Genomic DNA, 24,916 nt, shown 5'->3' on the forward strand with positions numbered 1-24,916 from the left:
CGTCCGACTCTATCACCACGGTCGGGAATGGAACCGAAGATCGCCCTTCTGTTCCAGGCCTCCATATGCGCTAGCCACCTCTTCAACTCCTCTCTGCCCTCGTCCCTCAGGGGGACCACCTTGGAGTACGTAAGAACCTTCCTTAGATGATGCGCCTTCAGATGCTGCAGAGCTCGGTAGTGCAACGGGCCAGGAAAGATCGCTTGAATCAAGGCTGAGAGTAGATCCATTAGGCGCACGATCTGCCTCAAAGAGGTCCGCTGTCTGGCGAATCTCGTGTCGGATCTTCGTGATTTTCCGCAAGGGAAGACTCAGAGAGGAGGAGGTGGCGAACCCCAGAAAGACCACCCTCTGCGTCGGGACCATGAGCGACTTTTGCTTGTTGATCACAAAGCCCAAGCCCTGTAGACCTCCACGGCCATCTGAAGTTAAACCCCCAGTCTCAAGGGGCATTGCGCCAGAATAAGCATGTCGTCCAGGTAAACAATTAGCCGGACTCCTTGCTTGCGCAAAACCTTTACTGTCGGCTTGAGAACCTTGGTGAAACAACACAGGGCGGACGAGAGGCCGAAGGGCAGCATTAGGAACTCATAAACCTGTTTGCGCCACCGAAATTGGAGGAAACAGCGGTTGGGAAGGAATATCGTAACCGTCTGTTATGTATCCTTCAGGTCCAGGCGTACCATCCAATCGAATGGAAGCAGCACGTCCCTGAGGAAATGGATACCCTCCATCTTGAAGTGGCGGTACATGAGCCACTCGCTGAAATCCTTATGGTTGATAACCGGCCTCCGAACCCCATCAGCCTTGTCGACCAAAAAGAGATTCCTGAGGAAACCCCTGGTATGAACCTCTGTGCAGCAAATTGCTCCCTTCCGTAGTAGAGCTGAAACCTCTTCGTCTATCGTTGTCGAATTGTCAACTGACCCTTTACTTGGCATTCTACATCCTGACCAATCTAATGTAGAGCCTATACTTCCTTATCGTGAATGTCTTTTTAATATCCTGTTGGGTGCTTGGGCTAAACCTGAAACAAGGCTCCCTGTGGATCGATTTATTTCTCACAGGCATCGCCCGGCCCCAGAGGGCCTGTCCTGTCTCCTTAGACATGCGTCTAATCAGAGCTTTGTGGTACAGGCTGCTTTAGCCACCCAAAATATTGATTTTATCTATCCTGTCCCTCCGGAAAGAGAGGCCAGGAAACTTGGACTCTTGTGGTAGGCGTATTTTCTCTTCTTCTAGCTCTGCCCTGAGATCCCTGAACACTTTTTGTGCCTCGCCCACTTCTCCCATGCCTTGTGGGACTCAGTGGAGCGCCTCTTGCCCTCTCTTCTGGAGCAAAGCCGGAATGCCCTTGTTCCATTGGTACAAGATGGGCAACAAGCTGCCAAACCTAGCATCCACTGTGGTATGGATACCACTGATTCTGTTGTTCAGGCTATGGCCTCTTCCATAGCTCTACGTCGGCCTGCATGGTTGTGTACCTCCAGGCTTTCGAAGGCTGTGCAAACTACTTTGATTCACATGCCTTTTTTTCCGACAACAATTTTTATTGGGTTTTTTAAACAAAATAAAGACCCTTGTGGGCAGCATACATACAGGAGACTGTAGGATGAAACCCCAGAACCATGAAAAACACAAAACATGCATGAAAGCCCATGGCCACCTCCCCAACACAGCATCAAATGTTTTATAAAATTGCATGTCCAGACCCTTCCACAGTATCTATCGTGCCCTAGCCATATTGTCTAACCTCAGTGTCCAAGTAGGATTCAATTGAACTTACCGGCCCTAGCAACAAGCCCCTATAATCGGCCCCCTCTGCCAAATCTTCTGATGTTTTTGGAAACCCCCCCATTGCTTGGAACACCTACACCTCCAAACCCATACAGAAGTCCATCCTTTGCTTCCATGCCCCAAGATACGGCGACTCACTGGCCCTCCACTGCCTGGCTATAGCCCTCTTCGGTAGTGTAAGCCTGAGAAATAGTATGTGGCATTTATAGCGATTCCTCCCAATTCCGTCTGTACTTTGCAGGATAAGCAGTTTTGGGACAAGAGGGATTCCCAGGCTAATAACTGCACTTATTTTGTAGGTAACAAGGACCCCCTGATGTGGATGAGACTCCTGGGTCAGGGACAACAATTTCTTGTGAGGGTAAATACCCAGGCAGGCTAGAAAATACAAAAGCTGGCTGACTATAATAACAATATTCATAAAAACACAATTAATATAATAAAAATAATATAAGCAATGGACTGAAATGATATCAAAAGGATATACTTTAATATAAATATATAGAATAAACATATACATAAAGGTAAACAAGTTTGCACGATAGACAAGTTCTCATGAAGTTCATATATGTGTTTTCAGAAAAACTTCATATAATATAAAAAGGGAGTTCTTATTTCTTTCATAATATTCTCTGATTGTAGAGAATAAGGCTGTATGTCGTGTGTCAACGCGTTTCGACAAGCACAGTTGTCTTCGTCAGGACAGAAACGGGTGATCAGCCAATTTATCTAAACAAAAAGATATATACAATGATGATATTCGAATTAATTTAAAATCACAGTGCATTGCTTTTTTTTAAAAACGATAAAATTATTGTCAAACATGATCAAATTACTCAGCCAGGCTCATGTAATGATACATAGTACATTTGTAAAAGTAGTTGGAAAAAACATACATATTTCATCTTTTATCTTTCATAGGTAGAAAAAACAAATTTATATCTTTAACATTTAATTTATGAACATGCTATGACTTTATAAAGATTGGTGTGTCACACAAATATTCTCAGAAGGTCAACCTAAACTAAATATGGAGACTTATTTGGTTCCGAACCAAATTTACTATTCCTTATGTACTCTATCTACCAAGTTATTTTTATTCATCTGTGTATCGAGAAGAGTCCTCTATGAGATTCTGTCTCGTTTTTGTTGATTAACTAAATTATACAGGTAGTATCTAGTAAGTAGTAGTTGATGGATTTCCATCTATTTTTCTCAGGGGTTAAAAAGAGTGTACGGACACAGTATCACAAGGATTATTATTACACCAATGACTCACTAAAGTGTTTGAAGGTTTTAGCTTGATGTCAGATCATAGACAAATTTAAAACATCCTATTTGCGCCTTTCATTGGTATACTTTTATTAATCACTCCTCTTACCTAAAACGGTAGAAAACCAAAAGGATATAGGGTAGTCACAGGGAGTAAGGCACCTCTCATTCATAAAAATCGGTATGTGATAACTATAGAGGAAACATATTAAGGTTACTGTTGCAGTTCTCTGTGTATACATCTGAATCACTCTTTCGAAATTTATTAATTATATTAAGTCTTGACCTCACCTGATTAGTCAGTGTTCACTGCCTCCATCTTACTGCTACCTATTACTACTCTTCTTCATCTATTTTTAAAAAAAAGGAAGGCAGAAGGGGAGGGAAGTTTCAGGCTTTCAAATCCATACCGGTCGTCGTGTAGCAATTTTAAACATCAAGGTATCTATAACTGAAAAAATGAATTTCATGGTTGTACAAATTAGTATGCCACAAGAGATTATGGGCTGCCAAATAAAATAGTATTGAAAGGGTTTTTTTTGGTGTTATATATCTCTTACGTTTGTCATTTGTCCAGAAAACCAAGCGCAATCCTTAACGGCTCCTGATTGGAAGTCTAAACATAATGTAGCCGACTGAATCCGTGTCCTTCAAATATCGCTTTTTTGTTGTTTGCTTGGTCACAATGTGGCAACCAGTATGCTGAACTGTCACTTATAAGCGACTTATAGAATAAAAGAATATCTTGTCCGTGCTCCACCATACTTCTGTTTCTGCCCTTATTCAATACATTATTAAACAGATTAAAATGGATGGAACTAATACCCTAAGGCGTAACTCGTCACTATTGATAGATTTTTTAGGATTATAGACTTAAAAGATATAAAATAGTATCCTGTTATATGGTGCCATCTAGAATCTGATTTCGTGACTTGGATGGTCCTTGCGCCAGTATGCATACAGACACCCACTTTAGCTCATTAAGTCAAAGTATGACAGCATACGATATCACCTTAAGAAAGAACGCACCTAGTTACAGCTGTCATACATAGAGTATGGCTTTAAGAGAGGGCGGTATGTATTCAGGATGTTCCTAGTAGGCGGAGCCAACTATGGAAATAAAAGAGTGCCGTTAGTGCAGTAAAACCTAACCATTCCTGGCGGAAGGAGGCTTTGCGGAAGGTCGATACGCTACAAATCCACTACTAAGGTAAGGGCTCAGGCTAACCACGCGGAAACCCCCTAGCAGTTTACACGCTATTCGGCAACCGGCAACCCGCACTCGAGAGTTCAGACCGTACGGTTGTGCCTCGCACAGCTCTCGGCTAAGACTTTGTTTATTCAGCTAAAACCCACCTCGGGGCGTTTGTTTTTAACCGTGTACAAAACCGTTTGAAACCTACTATATTTTGGTTTCTACCTCCCTCATTGGCATATGTTTCAATCTTTAGGAGCCACATTGTGACCAAGCAAACAACAAAAAAGCGCTATTTGAAGGACACGGATTCCGTCGGCTACATTATGTTTAGACTTCCAATCAGGAGCCGTTAAGGATTGCGCTTGGTTTTCTGGACAAATGACAAACGTAAGAGATATATAACACCAAAAAAAACCCTTTCAATACTATTTTATTTGGCAGCCCATAATCTCTTGTGGCATACTAATTTGTACAACCATGAAATTCATTTTTTCAGTTATAGATACCTTGATGTTTAAAATTGCTACACGACGACCGGTATGGATTTGAAAGCCTGAAACTTCCCTCCCCTTCTGCCTTCCTTTTTTAAAAAAATAGATAAAGAAGAGTAGTAATAGGTAGCAGTAAGATGGAGGCAGTGAACACTGACTAATCAGGTGAGGTCAAGACTTAATATAATTAATAAATTTCGAAAGAGTGGTTCAGATGTATACACAGAGAACTGCAACAGTAACCTTAATATGTTTCCTCTATAGTTATCACATACCGATTTTTATGAATGAGAGGTGCCTTACTCCCTGCGACTACCCTATATCCTTTTGGTTTTCTACCGTTTTGGGTAAGAGGAGTGATTAATAAAAGTATACCATGATAAGGCGCAAATAGGATGTTTTAAATTTGTCTATGATCTGACATCAAGCTAAAACCTTCAAACACTTTAGTGAGTCGTTGGTGTAATAATAATCCTTGTGATACTGTGTCCGTACACTCTTTTTAACCCCTGAGAAAAATAGATGGAAATCCATCAACTACTACTTACTAGATACTACCTGTATAATTTAGTTAATCAACAAAAACGAGACAGAATCTCATAGAGGACTCTTCTCGATACACAGATGAATAAAAATAACTTGGTAGATAGAGTACATAAGGAATAGTAAATTTGGTTCGGAACCAAATAAGTCCCATATTTAGTTTAGGTTGACCTTCTGAGAATATTTGTGTGACACACCAATCTTTATAAAGTCATAGCATGTTCATAAATTAAATGTTAAAGATATAAATTTGTTTTTTCTACCTATGAAAGATAAAAGATGAAATATGTATGTTTTTTCCAACTACTTTTACAAATGTACTATGTATCATTACATGAGCCTGGCTGAGTAATTTGATCATGTTTGACAATAATTTTATCATTTTTTTTAAAAAAGCAATGCACTGTGATTTTAAATTAATTCGAATATCATCATTGTATATATCTTTTTGTTTAGATAAATTGGCTGATCACCCGTTTCTGTCCTGACGAAGACAACTGTGCTTGTCGAAACGCGTTGACACACGACATACAGCCTTATTCTCTACAATCAGAGAATATTATGAAAGAAATAAGAACTCCCTTTTTATATTATATGAAGTTTTTCTGAAAACACATATATGAACTTCATGAGAACTTGTCTATCGTGCAAACTTGTTTACCTTTATGTATATGTTTATTCTATATATTTATATTAAAGTATATCCTTTTGATATCATTTCAGTCCATTGCTTATATTATTTTTATTATATTAATTGTGTTTTTATGAATATTGTTATTATAGTCAGCCAGCTTTTGTATTTTCTAGCCTGCCTGGGTATTTACCCTCACAAGTAATAACTGCACTTAAACAGGACACTACCCCCGTCCTGAAGCGAGTCACCACTCTGCAATCCCACACACTATGTAAAAATATGCATTCCTCTGATTGACATGCCTTTTGGTGGCGCTTCCCTTTTTTGCATACTTTCTGACTCAGCTTTACGCTGGTTCAGAGATAGTCAGGGTGGTACTAAGTCTTAACTCTGTTGTTATACTAGGTGTTTCAGGGACAATTTGTTTCCCCTTGTTTAGGCTCCTATTAGACTTCAAAAGGGAGAGTACTTCTCTCTCTTCCATAGTTACACCTGGTGTGGTGTACCTTCTTGCTGCAGGTGCTTTTCTTCAATGTTATGCTGTCAGTGACAGGCTTAGTTTCTAGCCATGTGGTACATATCTTACTTTGAGGCCTGTACTTATAGCTTCTTTTTGCCGCTTGATTTTTTTTCTACCCGAGTACTTACTCTATGGCAGGTATTCTGTTTCTGTTGTGCGGATGCACTGCAGCCTTGTTCCCTGTTTTTCAGGGACCTTATTGTGTATGCCTTATAGGCATTTTGTGAGCTACCTACTTAATAGGGACTTCAACTTCATCTTTTCTCTGCTCCTTATGTCCATATGGTTGAAAATGTGTTCCGATTGGCCATACTGGTCTAGGTTTCATAATGCCACCTGCACCTTATGGTGTATTTTTTTTCTCTAATGCCCTTGTGATATCGACATCATTTTGGCATATTAGTTCACATTGCGCCTGGGTACCGTGTGCTTGTGTTATCCCTTTGTCTCTTTATCGTGCTCCTGATGCTGTTAATGTTCAGCAGTTTGGTATTCTTTGTATCTGTTTTTACCCTTTGGGTGTTCAAACCTACAACATTGGGTTACAGCCATTGTTGTTGCTCCTCCAGAGGGAAGGGGGTGGGGTGTTATACTTTCCGACATCACACCCTTGGGCCAGGTGTTGCGTCTGCTGTTCTTTTTCAGTTCTATTCCTCTTGGAACCCCTGATTGTTTCATCCATGTCCTGGTATCCTTATTTCACAATTTCACAGGAGGCTAGGTTTCCCTTTCTTTTCCTGTATGTTTTCTTCTTCCTCGTAGGTGGAGATTGTCAGGGTCTGATAGAGGTGTCTGCCCGAATGATTGACTACATCTCCCAGAATGCCTAGCGTGGAATGGGACGGATCACGACAGGCATAAAGCCCTATGGGAGACAGCGATCAGCGCACGTGATTTGTCATTTGAGTGTCAGATGTTGCGGACGCCCTGTCCCCGCGGAGCTGCTGGGGAAGTGCTGTTCGCCTGCTCGTGGCTGCGGAGTAGTTTGCGCTCTGTTCAGTGGAACCAAAGTTGCAAAGGCAGTTACCGACCGGTACTGCCGTTTGTCTATTTTCCTGTGAGACGCGTGAGACGCCCGGATTGCTCCCTCCGCGCTCTTACGATTGATGGCATTCCTTCGGGGTGAGTCGCTGGAGACGCTAGGATTGCCCCCTCCGCGCCTCTCTCGGTAAATGCTCGGAGCGGTCATAGCAGTCACCGGCTGGTGCTGCTTTCAGGGGGTCATTGCGAGAAGCGTGAGACGCCGGATTGCTCCCTCCGCGTTCTCAAGCATTTCTGTTTCTCTTTGGGGGTGTTGTTTGGAGACGCCGGATTTCACCCTCCGCGCTCCCCGGGGGGAACTCTTGGAGATTCACTCTGCTGAGTGTATTGGATTATTCCAGAGTCAGGAGCCGTTGGATTTCACCCTCCTAGAACTCGTATGTGAATAAATCATACATTTTCATTTGTGCTATTTGAAATCCATTCCCTATTTACCCAGGAAGAGCCGGTAGGCTATCTTTGTTTTTTCTTTCAATTACGTTTGATGCAGTGACTCACTGTCCGTATTAACTTAAGGGGGAAAGGATAGAAATCCATCTACAGAGACTTGAGGAATCACTCTTTCAATATCCTTCTCTCGGCACCTGGTGAGTGTGTATTGGGTAGTGAGAATTGCGAAGGAAAATATATGACTTATAGTGTAGACGGAAAGGGCGCTAATTGTTTTTCCGTTCCTCAGCAAGAGAAGGATTCAGCAGAGGGAAGGGGTCGCCTCCTGAGCATTATCAGGTGAGGGTCAAAGAACAATTACTGAGATAGAAGAGGAAAGAAGTGAGTTGTGAAATAACGTATGTCCTCTTTTTGTTACAGGTCCCGATCCCTGCTGCTCCTACCCCTACCTTTCCCTCGCCTGACTGCCTTTGTGCCCTGGATGTTACTGATAGTCAGAGTGCAGGGACGTCTGGAGGTGGTCCCCATTTGAGCATCGTTCCGACCCCGAGGAGTGGCAGCCGTGACAGAGATAATGATCTCTCCCTCATAGCTCTGTATCCCACTTACGCCTGTCGTGGTGTTGTTTTTCTGTGTGGCGGATTAATTCCTCCTATTTCCTCCATCTCTTCCTTGGGGAGAGGTTCCGTTTACCCCCTTCTTTGGTGGGGGTATTTCATTACTTTTTCTTTGGGCATTTCCTTTCTTCTGTCCATCTATGTACTTCTGCTGGTTCTCCACTGTCATCCAATGTTAGGGGCCTTTTCCCCTTCCAGGCGCTTGTTCCCTTCATACTCTGTTCTCCCAGTTTTCATCTAGAGCTTTGGTTAGGTTTATTGCCTGTTTCTTAAGCGTCCATGGAGCATTGGTCAGGTTTCTTACCTGTTACTCAAGCTTCCATGGGTTGGACAATCTGCGATTGTCAAAATCGGCTATATGTTGCCTTTAGTTTCCGCCAGCCTTTTTCTTTACTGTAGCGGTCTTCTTCTTCATGGTGCACTTTCCACGTGCTGTTTATTTTTTGTTAACCTGTTACCGCCTGTTGGCACCCTACCTCAGTCAGTGGCTTTGTTTCTTGGACGGTTGCCCTGTTTTTACTGTAGTGGACGATGCCTTTCACTTCCTACTTTTATGTGGCATTGTGTTGCTGTTTTCCAGCTTTGTCTTTCTGACTCCACCGAAGTTACTGTCATAACTTCTTCATTATCAACAGTCGGCTGTATTATTTCTGTCCTACCTCTGTTCTTGGAGTGTCCTTTGTTCCTCCGCTTCTCGTCCTCCCGCTGACTGGCGGAGGATGCGGGTTACCTTTGGAGGAGTGGATATGCTTTTCTTATACCCTGTATCACTTGTGTGTCTATGGGAATATCTGTCTTTAGTTATGTATTTCTATCCCTATGTTTTTTTATATACAGTTATCCTTATATACATTTATCTTTGGATGTATGTGTCTGCATGTATGTACATATCTCTTTAATGGATCTCTTGTAGATTTCTTTCACTGTAGGTATACATGTGTGTGTTTTTTCACATATGTTCGTCTGGACATCTATACGGTGTATGGCACTGCATTTTACCTACACCTTTCTTTGTGACCTGGTTCAACCTTCTTTTGGTTGTACTTGTCTGTTTCCTTCTTTCTCTTCAATGGACATTCTCCATTACATCATTCCGGAGGATGCCTTATAAATCTATCAAAGTTCTCAGTATAAGAGTGGTTTCTTTTTACCGTTGTTATTTTTCTAGCGATGCTCTTCAGCTTTAGTTGTTCTCTCTTTCTTGTTTCTCCATCATTTTATGGTCGGAGGTCCCTTTTTTCAAACTTTGTTTCTTAGGGTAGTTTCCTTGACGATCGGTGGGTGCTCTTTATTCATTGTATGTGTTTGCTGCAGCTGAGCACGCTGTGTATGCTCCTTCCATTTGGGTTTGAGCCTGGACTCTTTGGACTGCTGTCCTTGGTCTAATTGTTTTCCCCTAGCTTAGGTTGCATTCCTTTTTTGGATCTTAGGTTGCCTCCTTTTTTGCCTCTCTTACTGGTTCTATACCATGTTTCTCATGGTCTTGTAGCTTTCTACTTCCTACGGGCTTCCCATAGTCCTTCCTGGGGTCAGTCCTTTTGGTGAACATCTTGCTACACCTATTATTTTTTGGATAGTCTAATCCATTTCTATCTTTTGGACCGGCTTCTCCTATTTGGGGATTTTTTGTGAGGTCCGTTTGCAGCCGCTCCTCCAAGGATGGTGTTACTTTGGTATCTGATTCTAAGTTAAGAAATCTGCGGCTAGATGTCTCTATCAGATGAGCAAGTTACTTCCCTTCAGTAACAACGTATCTGGTTGAGACAGGATCTTGCCACAGATTCCTTATTGACCCACCCATCCAACCCCAGGGCCGGGCTGGCCATGCCCGGCATTGGGCGTTTCCCTGGGAGGGTGGAGGGGTGCTGGCTGGGTTTGCAGGTGGAGGCCGGAGATGCTGGTAAATCAGACCCCTGTAACAAAAGCAGCAGTGTTTCCCACTTGCCCCCCCCTCCCTCCCCCGTTTTCCCCCCTCCCTGGGGCTGGTCCGACCAAATTACGTGGGCTGCTTTTGGGTCCTATTCTGACACTCCTCCTCGCTCTGCGAACTGAGTATCCTTTGTTTTCAAATTACTACAGTTCTTTCAACATGTGCTTGTTGATACACTATATGTCCCTTTTTGGCACTCTGTTTCCAGAGACTATTTCTCTAAGTGGCTCTGCATTGTTGGTGCAAAAATAGTCACAGAAGCAACTGACATCAGCCATTGGGGGAGGGTTTATATTAACACCGTTGTCCTTACATTCAGGAGATGACGTTGCTACAGAGTCGTTCGGTGCCTTCTACTGACACGCAGAGGTACTGCCGGGGGTGGATTCTAGGATAAAGAATCTGTGGTTAGATCTTGTCTCTACCAGATAAAACGTTACTGAGGGTAAGCAACTGGCTCATATTTTGCCAAATCTATTGTGGCTTTAGTTGCTTCATATTTCACCACTTCTGAAGTGAAATATTGGACCATTTAAAGTGTAGGGTTGAGAGACCGGAATAAAGGTTCTTAGTTGAGGAAGAGCATATTTTTTGGCTTCTATAGTGGGACTAAGGTTCCCTTGAGGAGTTCCCAAAGAGTAATTTGTGAGGTTACGACCCGTCCATTTCAAGCAAGATGGTAAGTCTCTTTGAGATTTGTTACATTTTACTTCTCTCATCAAGAAGCATTGTTAGCTGATAGGATAGGTTAAGGGCTGCTACTACCAACATTCTTGCGAAAGTGTTTTGGAATGAGTTCCACATCGCTGGGGTACCTCAACAGATTCTGCTTCTCCTATAGTTGTGCACAAGTCTATAACTCCAAGATCCAAAGTGCGCAGCCAACAATTTCACTCAGTTTGTCTGAGCCAGGTGTGCTTCTACTGTGCAGAGCTTGTTTGATCTCATGCCACTAGGTATTGAACGAGGCCAATTTGGTTCCTCCCCTGTGCACTTCAGCATGCATCGCTGTCAGTACAACTGCACAAGCTCTCCTACATGATTTTAATTGTTCAAATGTTCTGCATTGTATCGTCTTTACTGCCATTAAGGAGAGCACTAGAGTGAACTCCTGTCCCAAGCTCCAATCACACCCAACTATTTATTTTTTAAACAGTCCCAGCCCTATGACATAAGCATTGACAAAGCCAATAGGTCTTGCCTTTGGAACCTATTGGCTTTTCCAAAGGTTTATTAGTGATGAAGTACACCATGGCTACTCGCATACATTTTCCATGAGTCAAAAAGTATGCTCTGTGGTTTGACTGAGGGCTGCATTAATGCATCAGGCTTGGGAGTGAGGCGCGAGATGTGGATGTAAGTTGGACTTAGGTAGAGCAAAGCGTGTACATGGTGTGTACTGTGAGTCATAGAGTTATTTTGAGAGTTTCATTCCATACTGTCCTCTAAACTATAGAATAAGAGGAAGGGGTCCCGTGACCAGAGAACAGAAATTACAAATTTACACCATTTGTATTCAACAATTCAAATAAAGAAAAAACTTTTTTAAGGAAGCAAAAAAGAATTTAATTCAAGATTGCATACATCCTAATCAATGGATATCTTACTCATTTTGTACATCCTTTTGATATCACAATTTATATACAATGTGCGTGCCCACATTCACAACAGGAAGGGGGTGACGTGAGGGAAAGTGTAGCGGGTAGGATATATGTGATCTGATTCATTCAGTGACAAGTCTTATTTAAGCTTCTAAGACAATGTACATGCGGTCCCTGAAAACAGGGCCACAGTTAGTGGCTCCAAGAGAGTCCAAATTTATGAATGATAAAGATCGGCCTAACTCCGTTATAGCCGTGAGTGTCTGAATGGGGGCCGGAGTTGGTCGTGGGTGGTGTAGTCGTCTACGTTTCGACCCAATATAAGTAGGTTTCTTTTCCTAACAGAAGGGTCTTCATCAGGACAAGCAGGGTTGTGGGTGGGCAACCTCCTGTAAACCCTACAGGGTATCTCCCTAGTTGGTTGTGGAAGCAACTAGTTAGTGGTGTATAAGAGTTCTCTACCTGAATTTTCAAAGGCGCAGGGATTCAAAGGAAATGTAGAATCACAACGTTCTTGGTACCGGTAACATGAAGTTTAATAGTTTGTTTGGATGATGTCCTCTCTTTTATACACGTAGGCCGGACATGATGAGGCATCGGGGTAAAAACTCCAACCGATATAGTCACCAGAGTCAGGAAGACATATAGTTTAAACACAGTCCTAACATGAAAATAACGAGGATCTTGGAGTCCAAGCCACATGGGTCACTCTTCTGCACCGGTAACAGAGACTCAGTCCTCTAAACTATGGCTGTAGTCTCTAGAGGAGACACAGATTTGACAATACTAATACCTTAGAAGCTATCTATCTACTCCACCCTGGGGCAAGCCTCTGCATGCTATCACTACCTTTAGTGAGTCAAGTGTGCCAAGGAAGTAACTTGATTATTCAACTAGAATCAGAAAGATTCATAAGCCTAACAACCTATTTTTTCCTTAAGTCTCTTATCTGTAAACACTAGAGATGCTTAGAAACAGGCTCGGTTAAGGTAGCAAGTGCTATAACAGTTCTTTGATAAACAGCTCTTGGTTTGTCAAGAATTGCACCAGAATGGTTGCTGGTAAAATGAGAATATTAGGTGGTTCTTCTAATTGTGGTTTGCAATCTCCATGCACATGCTTCCTTTCCTGCTTTTGATTATTTCACTCTTTATTTATTAGTTTCTTGTGACAAGTCCTCTGAATGTGTCCCTCCACAGTTTTCAGCGGGTGCTATTAACATGGGTTATAATGTTTTGTTGAGATGTGAATTACAGATGGTAATACAGTAATCTGTATGTATGCTTTATTGTTGAAGACTGGGCTTTTTAAGGACTTGTGTTAGCACTGATGCAAAAGCTGAGGATTGCATGCCAGATATATGAGCAAATGCCATTTAAATTACAGTATGCTGCTTCTTTCAAGACCTGCGTCGAACTAGGATTGTTGAAAATAAGTGTGCTAACAAGTGTTCATGCAAATTACATTTTGCAACTGGCATGCGCCAGTGGTGCGGAATATTTTTCAGAGTGGGATTGCCGGCATTATTATTAAATCACTGAAGACAATGGGATTGTGAAAAATCCATGTGTCACAAAAAGAACAGGTTTAGCAAATGTATTCCGTAGGAGAATGGCAAGGGAGTTGTTTGTAGCTGGTGGTATATTTTGGAGCACACTCGCAAATATATTACTAAGGCAAGATGTGGTAGCGCACTGATATTTACATACAATACATTTTCCACATAAATAACTACAAAATTTACAAGGACAATCTGATAGAGACTTTTAGCCTCAGATTGCTTACCTTAGAATTATCCCTAGGTGTCAGACTGTAAACATAAATTTTTCATAAACAGTAACCCTGCATAACAGTAGGTGGCATCATTTGGCTCTGCATGGCTTCATCCACGGTGCCTATATAGGCGTCACCTCAGTGCGCAGACATCAGTTCTTTTCACGCCAGTCACCACAGACTCAGAGAAAAGCTACCCCCAGTCTTTTTTGACTGACTTTTTTGACATTTTGTAGATGTATTTTTAGACTTTGTCTCCTGGTGTGGCAGGTATGTCCACGTAAAAGGCTGTTTTCAAGCCCTGTGGCACCTGTCACCTACATATATTGGTGACCTACACCTCATCTGTCTCTGGTGCCTCGAGTACAACCACAACACCAAGACCTGCCTCGATTGTTGCACCAGCACCCCAAGGCCTTGAGGTAGTGGTCCCTCCAACTTCTTGCTGCTTAGACTGCGACACCGCAATGGTTTCAATCCCAGTTGAGGGGAAGGTTATGGGATCGGTCGCAGAGCCACTCGAAGCATTAGTTGTCTCATTCGTCTGTGTAAGTCTAACAGACGGATGTTAGGATACGAAGTTGAAGTGGTCTTCGACTTCACCCCATCTCCACGTGGTGTGGAAATCTGAATTAATCTTTGTTAGCATGAGCTGAAGCCATTTTGATTGTGGCATTCATTTTGTTAACTTTGTGATTCTTCTATCGTCACTGTTGCTTGCCTTTATATTCTAATTGTGTGATCAACTTTAGTTAACTCCTTCTGTACTGAGCCAAAGCAATGTAAGTGCTGAGCAAAGACCTGTAGCTCCTGAAATGCACCTGGTTAAAGATGTAACTGTCAAATATTTTCTGCTGTTCTAAACAGTTCTGTTCCCCTCCCACTTTGCTGACTAAGTGATCTCTCATCTACCCATGTTAGTCGGTAGTTATTCTTGTGCATGCTTGTACCTTCTGTTTGTAACTACATGATTACTCTGCAACAAACTCTGTATATAAGCACCATGGTCTGTGTATTCAATGTACTACCTCCTGGAACATTTGAGGGTGTTGTATGCACGTAGTCCCACTCATGAGTGATTAATAAATTTGTTATCTGAATTCCAGCTTCAGTGCCAATCTCTATTTTGTTGGCCTACGGACTCGTGGACAGAGAAGGGTGACCCCTGCACCGGTGTGCGCATTAAAAAGCACATTTCCATAGAGGGAGCGCCGGCATTCGAGGCCCGGTTAAATGGGTGAGCCTGCTCCAGGGCCGTCTCCGTACCTCCCTGAGTTTCCTGGAGCCAAAGCCGCCCCCTCTTAACTCTGTGAGTTTTATGAGGCAATGCACCTCATATTTGGGTGCCCCTACCCTCTAGGGAGGCTTCGGGCCTGCAGGTTTGGAGGCGTCCCACTGGTCTTCCACTGGCAAGTTCGCTCCCAGCACCAGTCAGGCCCCTTGTATCCATGGATGGATCCTGAGTGGCGCTGATCGAGTCACCATGACATTCCCCGGCACTGGCTCCACTGCCGACGTCACTGGCTCCACTGCCGACGTCACCGTCTCCACTGCCAACATCACCAGCAGCGCAGTTCCCATACTCATCCCTGCCTCCAACACGGTGCCAATTGGAGGCATGCCACCCAGGTCGGTTCCTGTACACTATTTCTTTGGACTGCTCTAATGTTTTGGGCTAGGACTTGGGGATAATTGGAAGGGGCCACTGGACACTGATGAATACCAGCCCCTAGATGTCACCAAGGACACCTGGTATGAGGATCTGGTGGATGCCAGTGGACTGGACACCTCCCCAAATACTGGCTTAGTCTCTTCTTCTACCGTGGCTACAGAGGAGGGAGCCTTATTTTCTATGGTGGTGAGGAGGGCTGCGGAGGTCCTGGACTCATCCGAACCTCTTCTCTCATGTAACAAAGCCCTCACGGATGTCCTACTCGGTTCAAGCCCTTCACAGAGGCTCCTGTGCATAGGCCAATTGCCTGCCCCATGTCCCCGCCCCAGTCTCTACCAGATAACGTGTTACCGATGGTAAGTAACTTGTTCCTCAGTTTTACAGATAAAACTATGCAGAGCACGAATGGTAATTTACAAAAATCAGGTTCAGCAAATATTTTATTTTCGCATCTGAGTGTATTTCTTTGTTTTGTTCTTATTAAAATCTTTGTTTCCACCATACTTCAGAATGAAACATGTCTGCTTCATTTGTGCTTTCCTAACTACTAAAATATTCAGACAATTTTCTTGGGCCATTTACAGGTATTTACATTTTGTTGTGCCCTAGAAGCCCTAGGAAAAAAGCAACATCGTTCAGCTTTTCCTTTCACGGTTCCTGTAAGTAGCAAGATTATTGCATAGCTCACTTTACAAAATCTTCTCATTTTGCAGTCAGAGAAAGAAAAGTAACCGCCAACCTCCCTTCTAAATACTAAACAGCAATTTGTCAGAAGACATGGTCTGATATTTGACCTCCGTCTGTAAAGTACTGCAACTGTGCCAAGATAAAAACAAAATCTAAAGGCCTCTTTATTGCTTATTCACTTCCTGAACTCCAGCATGGTCACAGGCATGCATGATTGATGAACTTGTAGTTCCAGACATAAGTAGAATCAATAGTGTGTAGGAAACCTTTTTTTAAAAAGTACAGTAATTGAACTATCATACAAGCTGAAAACATAAAAACTCTCAAAGATTGCCTCACGAAAAAGAAAAAAAGTTTGCGTAAAGTGAGCACTTTTGGAAGAATACAAGGAGCGTGTCAGAAGTGGTAGGTAGGTTATGCTCCACGGGATGGGCAAATACATGCTGCACTGCCTAAAACAAATAAAGCTAGTGAATAGACCACAAGCAATTGTGAGCTACAAAGCCAATGGTAAGCAATAGGCTGAAAGCATTCCTGGATCAATTTTCAGCATGTCCGCAATATGTCTTTGCTACAAGAGTGCTGCAATGTCTGGTAGGCTTTGACCTAAAAAAGTATGGCTTTCGGTGAATTTGAAAGCATAGAAATCTGCCATCCCTCAGCTGTCCCTCGCAAGTCCCCATCCCTTCATCTGAAGCATATTTGATGGGGTTCGCAGTCAAAATCCTGCCTCTTGGATATTAATTAGGCAGGGATTAGGCAATCCTGCCAAAGGGCCATTTTGCGTTGAGATTGAGTGAACTATAAGAGGGCAATTAAAAACTATTGCCATAACATGTGTTGTAAAGGTCAATGGTTGGAAAGGTGGCACAGCTCATCAGACCACAGGGAATACCAAAGAAAGGCAAATTCATAAAGACCCTTGAATAGGTAAGCAACAATTTGACTGCATGCGGAGCAGTGGCATTTTTTGCTTTACAGGAAGCGAGGGGGGTACTTCTAAAAAGAGCTGTAATGCACATCAGGGAGTAAAGTAGTTATGGGCTGATTCGCCACATTGCACTCTACGCAGACGACTTAATAATGTTTTTGGTGAACTCAAGAGAAGCGCTCTATGGAGTGAAGGATCTTCTCCGCGACCTTGGAAGAGTGGCCGGGCTCAAAGTAAAGTGGGCAAAGTCCTGCCTATTCCTGACAACCGGAGATAGAACTGGCCCACAAGAAACTGACGGAGTGAAATGGGAGTACAGGTGTTTCACATATCTAGGGACGCAAATATACCATACACAGGGGGATCTGCTGGAGGGCAATAAAGGTAGAGTCAACAGGGGAATGAAAGGCAACTTTGATTTCTGGGGGGCACTGTCTCTGCCCGTGGCTGGATGAGTGGCCTTACTTAAAATGGTGACCCTTCCAAGACTGCTGTACTATTTTGGGACATTGCAGATTTGGATACCAACAAGATTCTTTACTCAGCTCAAGACAATGGTCACAGGATTCCTATGGTGAACTGGCAGACTAAGGGTAGCACTTGGAGTCCTCATGAGATCAAGATCAGAGGGGGTCTGGCAGTACCTGATTTTGAGACTTATTACTTGGTAGCTCAATTACAATGGCTCACACAGGAAGTGGCGTCTGGACTTCGAGGGATGGAAGAACTAACAGATAGAACTCCGTCGCTGCGGGTACTGTCCCAAATTGTTCTGAAGTTACCCATCCGAATTCATACTGTCTCAGTGGAACTAAGAACAGCAATGCTGGAATAAGAACCTGAAACGGGCACAGATTAAATATCCCTGTGCGCCTGAAATCCCTCTGTCCATGTGTGAGGCATTACCATATGGGGAGACCTGGAAGGGACTGATGATCTGGAGAGAGCTTGATTGACCAGTATAGGGGACTTATAGGAGGACAACACTAGGATTCCCTTCAATGACATACAGGAACGATATGACCTGCCCAGAGGGGACTTTTTATTACACTCTGCGCTCACCGCGGCTATCCGAAAACATTGGAGGGAGGGACTCAATGAATCGCAGACATTGATGGGGTGTCAATACATAGTGACGGCAGCAGTAACCTTTAAAGCGGTCACATGTCTATATAGGTACATTACACAGGAAAAGCTAGTACCCTTGCCTGCACTGCGGCTAAAATGGGAAGAAGATCTGGGGGAGGAGATTCCGTAAAAGGCCTGGGCTGATCTTGTGGCACGGGTGTGAAAGAGTTCCAGAAATGCCCGATTACAATTGGTGCACTTTTATGTTTTACTTAGAGCATACCTCACCCGGCGGAGATTAACAAATATTTCAAAACCCTCACAGCAGCATGCCCACTTTGTAATAGGGAGGGAGCAGACTTTCAGCATATGTTTTGGGATTGCCCACAACTGGATAGCTATTGGGTTGAAGTGGTCGCATTATTGACTGAGATCCCTGAAAGGGAACTGGAGCCGGCTATGGGACCCTGCCTCTTGCATTGGTTCCCCCACATGACCAAAAATAAAATTACAAGCAAATTCCTAGATATGGGTCTATTATTGGCTAAACGAGATATCATCATGCATTGGAAAGCAAAAAGGGGTCCAAATGTAAAAAGGTGGATGAAGGAACTAATCAAATGGGCGGAGTGTGAAGGAATAGTTAGGCTGCAATTAGCAAAACGAGCGGGAAGTGAGAGGGCATTAGAGGCAGCGAGGGCATGGGAAACATTGGTGGTGTTATTGAAGATCCCGGATAGTGATAGCGACGAGGATCCCGCGGTTGAAGCTCCTGGAGAGGCAGATTAGATAGCTTACCCCTGTGCACCATATGACATGGCAGACCTAGACACTGAACACAATGCGCCCCGCCCTCATTGAGGGTTGGATCCTAAAGCACTATTTTAGTTACATTTGCGAAGCTAGACTGCAGCAACCCCAGTCTGCAGATCAAAATACTGATTGTATGTGACACGCCTGGTGGGAGGGATGGGTGGGGGAAATTTTAGGAGGGTAGAAATGTTTCAGGATACAAGGTGCTAATGAAATGCATGCCAAATGATTGTTGCATTGTACATGATTCATAGGTTATGGGTGGGGAGGTGTGAATTCTATACACAGCCCAGTTACTATATTTGTATTGCACACAATAACGATTTCGCTCATTGAATTATATGTACCTTGGCATGATTCATCTCATAGAATGTACCTGTTCAGTCATGTAAAACTCAATAAAATGTGTTTGATCCCGTGACGGCAGCTTTCTTATTTTATATTTCTAGGCTCGCACTCGAGAAGTGCTTCATATTAAATAAATACATTCAGAGGCCCATAGATCACTAGCACTGCTGTCAAATACCAAGGCCGCCTGCTTTTGATTCCACCTCATGTCTGCCACCATCCTACACAGTCCCTATACCTAACCCTTGCAGATTTTTTTCTTCCCTGCTTTTTCCTTTTGTCACTGTTTTCCTTTATTTCGCATACTTCGTCTTCCTTCTCTGCTTTCCTCTCTCTTGTTATGGGTCCTATTCGGATGATGAAAAATAAGTTCCAGTCCCTGCAATCACCCGCACAAATTAAGCTCTGATCTACTGTGCCCAGAATGTAGACAGTCTACATACTGACTACACTAGAAGCTTGTGCTAAGGATAGTGGTCCTTTTATGGATTTGAGAAGCAGGCGATAATGGATTTTCGTAAAGTATAGAGCTGTGCTAGCTACTGTCTACGGAAAGGAAAAGATTACATGTAGGAATGCAAGCTGAAGTCTTTAACTATAAAGATTTGAGGCAGGAGCTGGACAAGCCCACTTTGGTGGTATAATTTGAGGCCTTTTCTTCACCTGTAATCCTTTTAAGTGTGCAGTTGAACAGAGGTGGATAGCGGTTACGCATGTCCTTATGAAAATAAGTAAATGACGTATGGAAAAGGTGTTATGGACGCATTAGTAAAAACATTTCTGCATATTTTTCAGTTCATATGTTCGATTTGATATCATCCGAAGAATTTTAAGTACGTTTTTTGAAAAGGACTTGGTGACGGTGATGGTGATCACAGACATTGACGACAAGATAATCAAGAGAGCAAATGAGGTAAGCTCTTATTAGCTGAGACAATTGCCAAAATAGGGTTTGGCTACCGCGTAGCAAGGCCACGCCACAATAACAATAAACAAATGGAACTGCCAATACTGCCACTTTCTTTACTATTTCAAGATGGGAAAACGAACAAGTCCCTCTGAACCACTCTTTCAGTTAGAATTGATCTATTTTATTTAAAACAATTATCAAAATTTTTTTTTGCCAACGCATGGAACTCTTCTTCAAAACAATATTCTTATTCAGGGTGGAACATTCCCATCCCTTTAGAATTTGAATTGTGTTCTGTTTTTAATAAACTTTCATCTGAACTCTCCCTAACATACTCTCGTGTAGTGTCACATTCATACTTGTGTTCTACTCATTCTCACATTCATACACTAATCCTTTTTCCATTCACACAAAGCCCACCCTGGGGCACCTAATATCAGCTTTTTTAATACAAATATATACAAATTTCCCAAAAATCAAACCAAAAATAATGGATTTCAAATTTCGAATATCACAATAGGCCATCCATGATTGATAGAACTCAACAACTCTTTGAAAGGTGATTTAGTTTGGTTAGCCTAAAGTATCGTGGTCGACGCGTTTCGAATCCCTTTCACGAAGGGATTCTCCTCAGGACCAAGTATCTTATCTACAACTCTGACAAAATCTCATGGATCTTTCTCATATCCCAGTTGCAAACGTGTAGGCACAAAGCGCCTAGACGTGGGCCTCCTACCCAATTCTGTGTGCTGCGGCCAATGAAATGATATTCTGTTTAAATCTAGATGATCCTTTAATAAGAACTCTCCTCCAATGTAGTGTGTCGATTTCCTCGGCAGAGCGCTGAACACATCCCTCAGTCGATCGTTCATTTTGTTTTGTCCTGAGGAGAATCCCTTCGTTAAAGGGATTCGAAATGGGTCGACCACGATACTTTAAGCCAACCAAACTAAATCACCTTTCACAGAGTTATTGAGTTCTATCAATCATGGATGGCCTATTGTGATATTCGAAATTTGAAATGCATTATTTTTGGTTAAATTCTTTGGAAATTTGTATATATTTGTATTAAAAAAGCTAAGTTTAGGTGCCCCAGGGTGGGTTTTGTGTGAATGGAAAAAGGATGAGTGTATGAATGTGAGAATGAGTAGAACACAAGTATGAATGTGACACTACACGACAGTATGTTAGGGGGAGTGCAGATGAAAGTCTGTTAAACACAGAACACGATTCAAATTCTAAAGGGATTGGAGTGTTCCACGGGGAATAAGTATATTGTTTTTGAAGATCATTGTGATTTTGTAAAGAGTTCCATGCGTTGAAATTTTTTTTTTTTTGGTAATTGGTTTAAATAAAATAGATCAATTCTAACTGAAAGAGTGGTTCAGAGGGACTTGTTTAATTCGTTTTCCTATCTTGAAATAGTAAAGAAAGTGGCAGTATTGGCAGTTCCATTTGTTTATTCTTATTATCTGAGAAGCGTAAGATTAACTTTGAATTTAATTACTTTATTGTTTAAATTCGACAGTACCAAATCGCCAGAAGTGCCTACTTTGTCTCATATATATTTTAATTTGTTGCAGTTTTTTTTAAATGTTTCTAGTATATCGATAGCGCAAGCATTAACATAAACAGACTACTTAGGTTGTTGCAGGAGTCTTCTGAGCTTTTCTGATGACTTAGAATTATGTCTTAAAATTCATTGTTTCTGGATATACATTAGTTCAATCAGATAACTTGGCGCTCTGCAGCAGATATGTTTGCTGCATGGATCAACCACCTAGCCTCCTGCTGCCATCTAGTGGCAGGTTTGTGCTAAACATCTGCAGGTATTTTCTGTTTCCTTCTGTGGCCCGTTGTGGTTTTCCCTATGTTAGCCTAATTGGGCACTCTGTAGGCCCCTTTTATTTTGAACACATTATTAAATATCACCCTTGCTTTTGTGCCACATTTTATTTTCACACAGAACCATCACATGTTTTTGTATTTTAATATTTTCCTGGGATTTAGTCTTAACAGCCTAGGCAAGGTGAAACTCATTGCCCCTTGTTATTTTCTATGGTCAGACGCTAGCACCAAGACATAATAAAAAATGCAGCTGCTGTTTTTAATACTCATATCTTGTCATATAATTAAGGACAGGGGTTCTGAAAAAACCCACTCATAGAACGAAGGTCCTGAGAAGAGCGCTGCGTCAGCCGAGTTGTAGAACATCCACTTAGGTATTCTAAGGTACGGGCCGCCACTAAACCCAGAGATCTATAATTTATAACCACTTAGCTCAGTAGTACTGGAGGGTTTAGGCAGATCTGTCAGATAACATGACAGGGCTCTTAATTGTATATGGTTTATTAACCATGTTGGCAAAATCATTGACATGTATCTGTTTTATAATTGTGGCTCAATAATTGCATCTTAGGGCATGATAGTTTAAATAAACATTGTAAACTTCCTTCATATCTCTTTTTATAATCTTTTTGTGGGCAGGCACAAATGAGAGAACGAAAGGGTGTGTCCTGTTACCGGGATCTTTGAAAGGGTCAAGAGTCTTGTGTTCTGGGATGCCAAATCATTTGTCTCCCTGGAAGGAATAGGAGGGCAAGTGAGGCACTATAGCCAGTCAGACTCTGGCTCAAAGATACTGCAATGGTATGGTTACTCAGTATCTATGAGCCTGAGTCCGAATAGCTATAGTTTAGTGGTGAACCCCATACCTTAGCATTAGGTAGATGTTCTACATCTCACTTGATGTATCACTCTTGCCTCAGGACCTTTACTCTGAGTGTGTTTTTTCAGAACCCCTGTCCTCCGTGTATTCAAAATAGCAGCTGCATTCTTTTATTTAGTCTAGGTGCTAGTGTCTGACCCAAGGGAGGGTGCTGTGTGCTTTTTGTATGGCCCATTGTCGTTTTTTCTATGTTAGCATAATTGTACATATTGTAGGACCCTTATTTTTTCCACGTGATTAAATATTACGCCTGCCTTTGTGCCACATTGTATTTTCACACAGAACCAGTACATGTTGTGCATTTTATTATTTTCCTGGGATAAAGAATGAACAGGATCTAATCTTAGCTTTCTGTTGTTGTTTAGATTTATCTCATTTTGTTTTTTTAACAAACTCACACGCTGGACAGGCATCCTTCTCAGTGCTAGGCTTGCCAAGTGGTGGCACTGAAGTTCTGGTTCCTAAATTATTGTACCTCAAAGATGTATATACATTATCAATAATTATAGGCAACTCGTGTTCGTGATCTGCTACTGCTGCCACAGTAATTCGCTGGCGTATACCAGAAATGCTGCTTCACCTTTAACATTAGAAAGAATCATTTTGGAGACTATGGGAAAATTACTCATTAGCTTCATCCCCAAATCTAGGGCAGGACCTTCCTCATGTTCATTCTGTATCTGTTTGAGAACGTTTGGTAAAACAGCCATCGAGTGAGTACCATGACATATAGTATAGACTGTGGCAAAAATTGTCCACCAGGTGTTGCAGTTTCCAATAGCGGGAACCAACCCAGTTGATAAGCAAATAGTTAAAATTCTGTGCTTGTCATGTGGTCCAGTAAGGGGAAACGCAGCTTCAAGCTGATCCATTGTTTTGGGCAAAATGGAAAAGGGTGAAAATAAACCAAGTCAGACAGTAAAAGGGATTTCAACTAGTGAAAAGTTTTTTATGAAACATTATCACTATTAATAAACTGTAAAAGCAGTCAGTCGCAGGCGAATTACGGCTTATCACTTTGTATCTTGTATCTTGTCTTCCTTTTCTGTCCCATACACTTTGAAACATAGGGCCAGAGGTACTAATTTTTCTTTTGGGTTGATTTTTCTTGTTTTTTCGACAAGTCGTAAATCCTCTGCTTCGGTAAATCTGAGTTTTGCTACCGGTAACCAGCTATTTTTAAAAACTAGGGGCCATAAGTTCAAAACTTTTTTGATGTTGCGGACGGGCTGAATCGGAGAATCCACCATTTTGTGACCGCAAATAAGCATATTTTAATGTACAGATGCCAAATGACAATTCAGTAACTTCTTACCAAATTTCATTTTAGCAATTCGGTAGTTGAAAGGGGCATGTTTAGGGTACCTTTTCCAACTACTGAATCGCAGTGATATGTATTAATGTTTTGCAACCAAAATCCGGTCGCAAAACATTAATATTTTACCAACATCTCGATGGAGATCACCAGGAGGACTTGTTCCCCTTTGAGAGTGTGAACAAAAATATGTTTTTAAGAGCAGACAGTGACACCAAGGGCCATTGTCTGCTCTTAAAAAATGAAACTTAAACCTTTTGTTTTCTTTTTTGAAAGGCATCCCATTTTCCTTTAAGGAAAACGGGCTGCATTAAAAAAAAAAGACTAAAAAAAAGATAGCTTTATTGAAAAGCAGTCACAGACATGGTAGTCTGCTGACCCCAGCAAGCAACCATCCCTGTGCCTTGTGATGGCCATCATTCCTAATGGGTCGGAAACTATGACCTACTTCATTAATATTCATGAGATAGGTCGATTTGCAACCCACTAGGAATCTCTATTCAATATTTCAGTTTTCTTACATTAGGAATTCTCAATTTCTACTTTTTGTACATATGGCCCTAAAGGTCGACAAGAGACTTGAGACCACTATTTGTGACCACACGTTTAGTACATATGGCCCATTGCTCGAATTTTA

General features: G+C 42.1%; 1 protein-coding gene across 1 annotated transcript in view; it reads left to right on the forward strand.

The window, feature by feature from the left end:
* CARS2 (cysteinyl-tRNA synthetase 2, mitochondrial) overlaps positions 1-24,916 on the forward strand; it is a 465,610-nt gene that overhangs the window by 110,153 nt on the left and 330,541 nt on the right. Inside the window, exon 3 of the mRNA XM_086934744.1 lies at positions 20,122-20,239. Coding sequence (XP_086790870.1) covers positions 20,122-20,239 — 118 coding nt within the window. The remainder of the gene's footprint in view (positions 1-20,121; positions 20,240-24,916) is intronic.

Source organism: Lissotriton vulgaris, chromosome 8, assembly GCF_964263255.1.
Source record: "Lissotriton vulgaris chromosome 8, aLisVul1.2, whole genome shotgun sequence".
Taxonomy (NCBI): Eukaryota; Metazoa; Chordata; class Amphibia; order Caudata; family Salamandridae; genus Lissotriton; species Lissotriton vulgaris.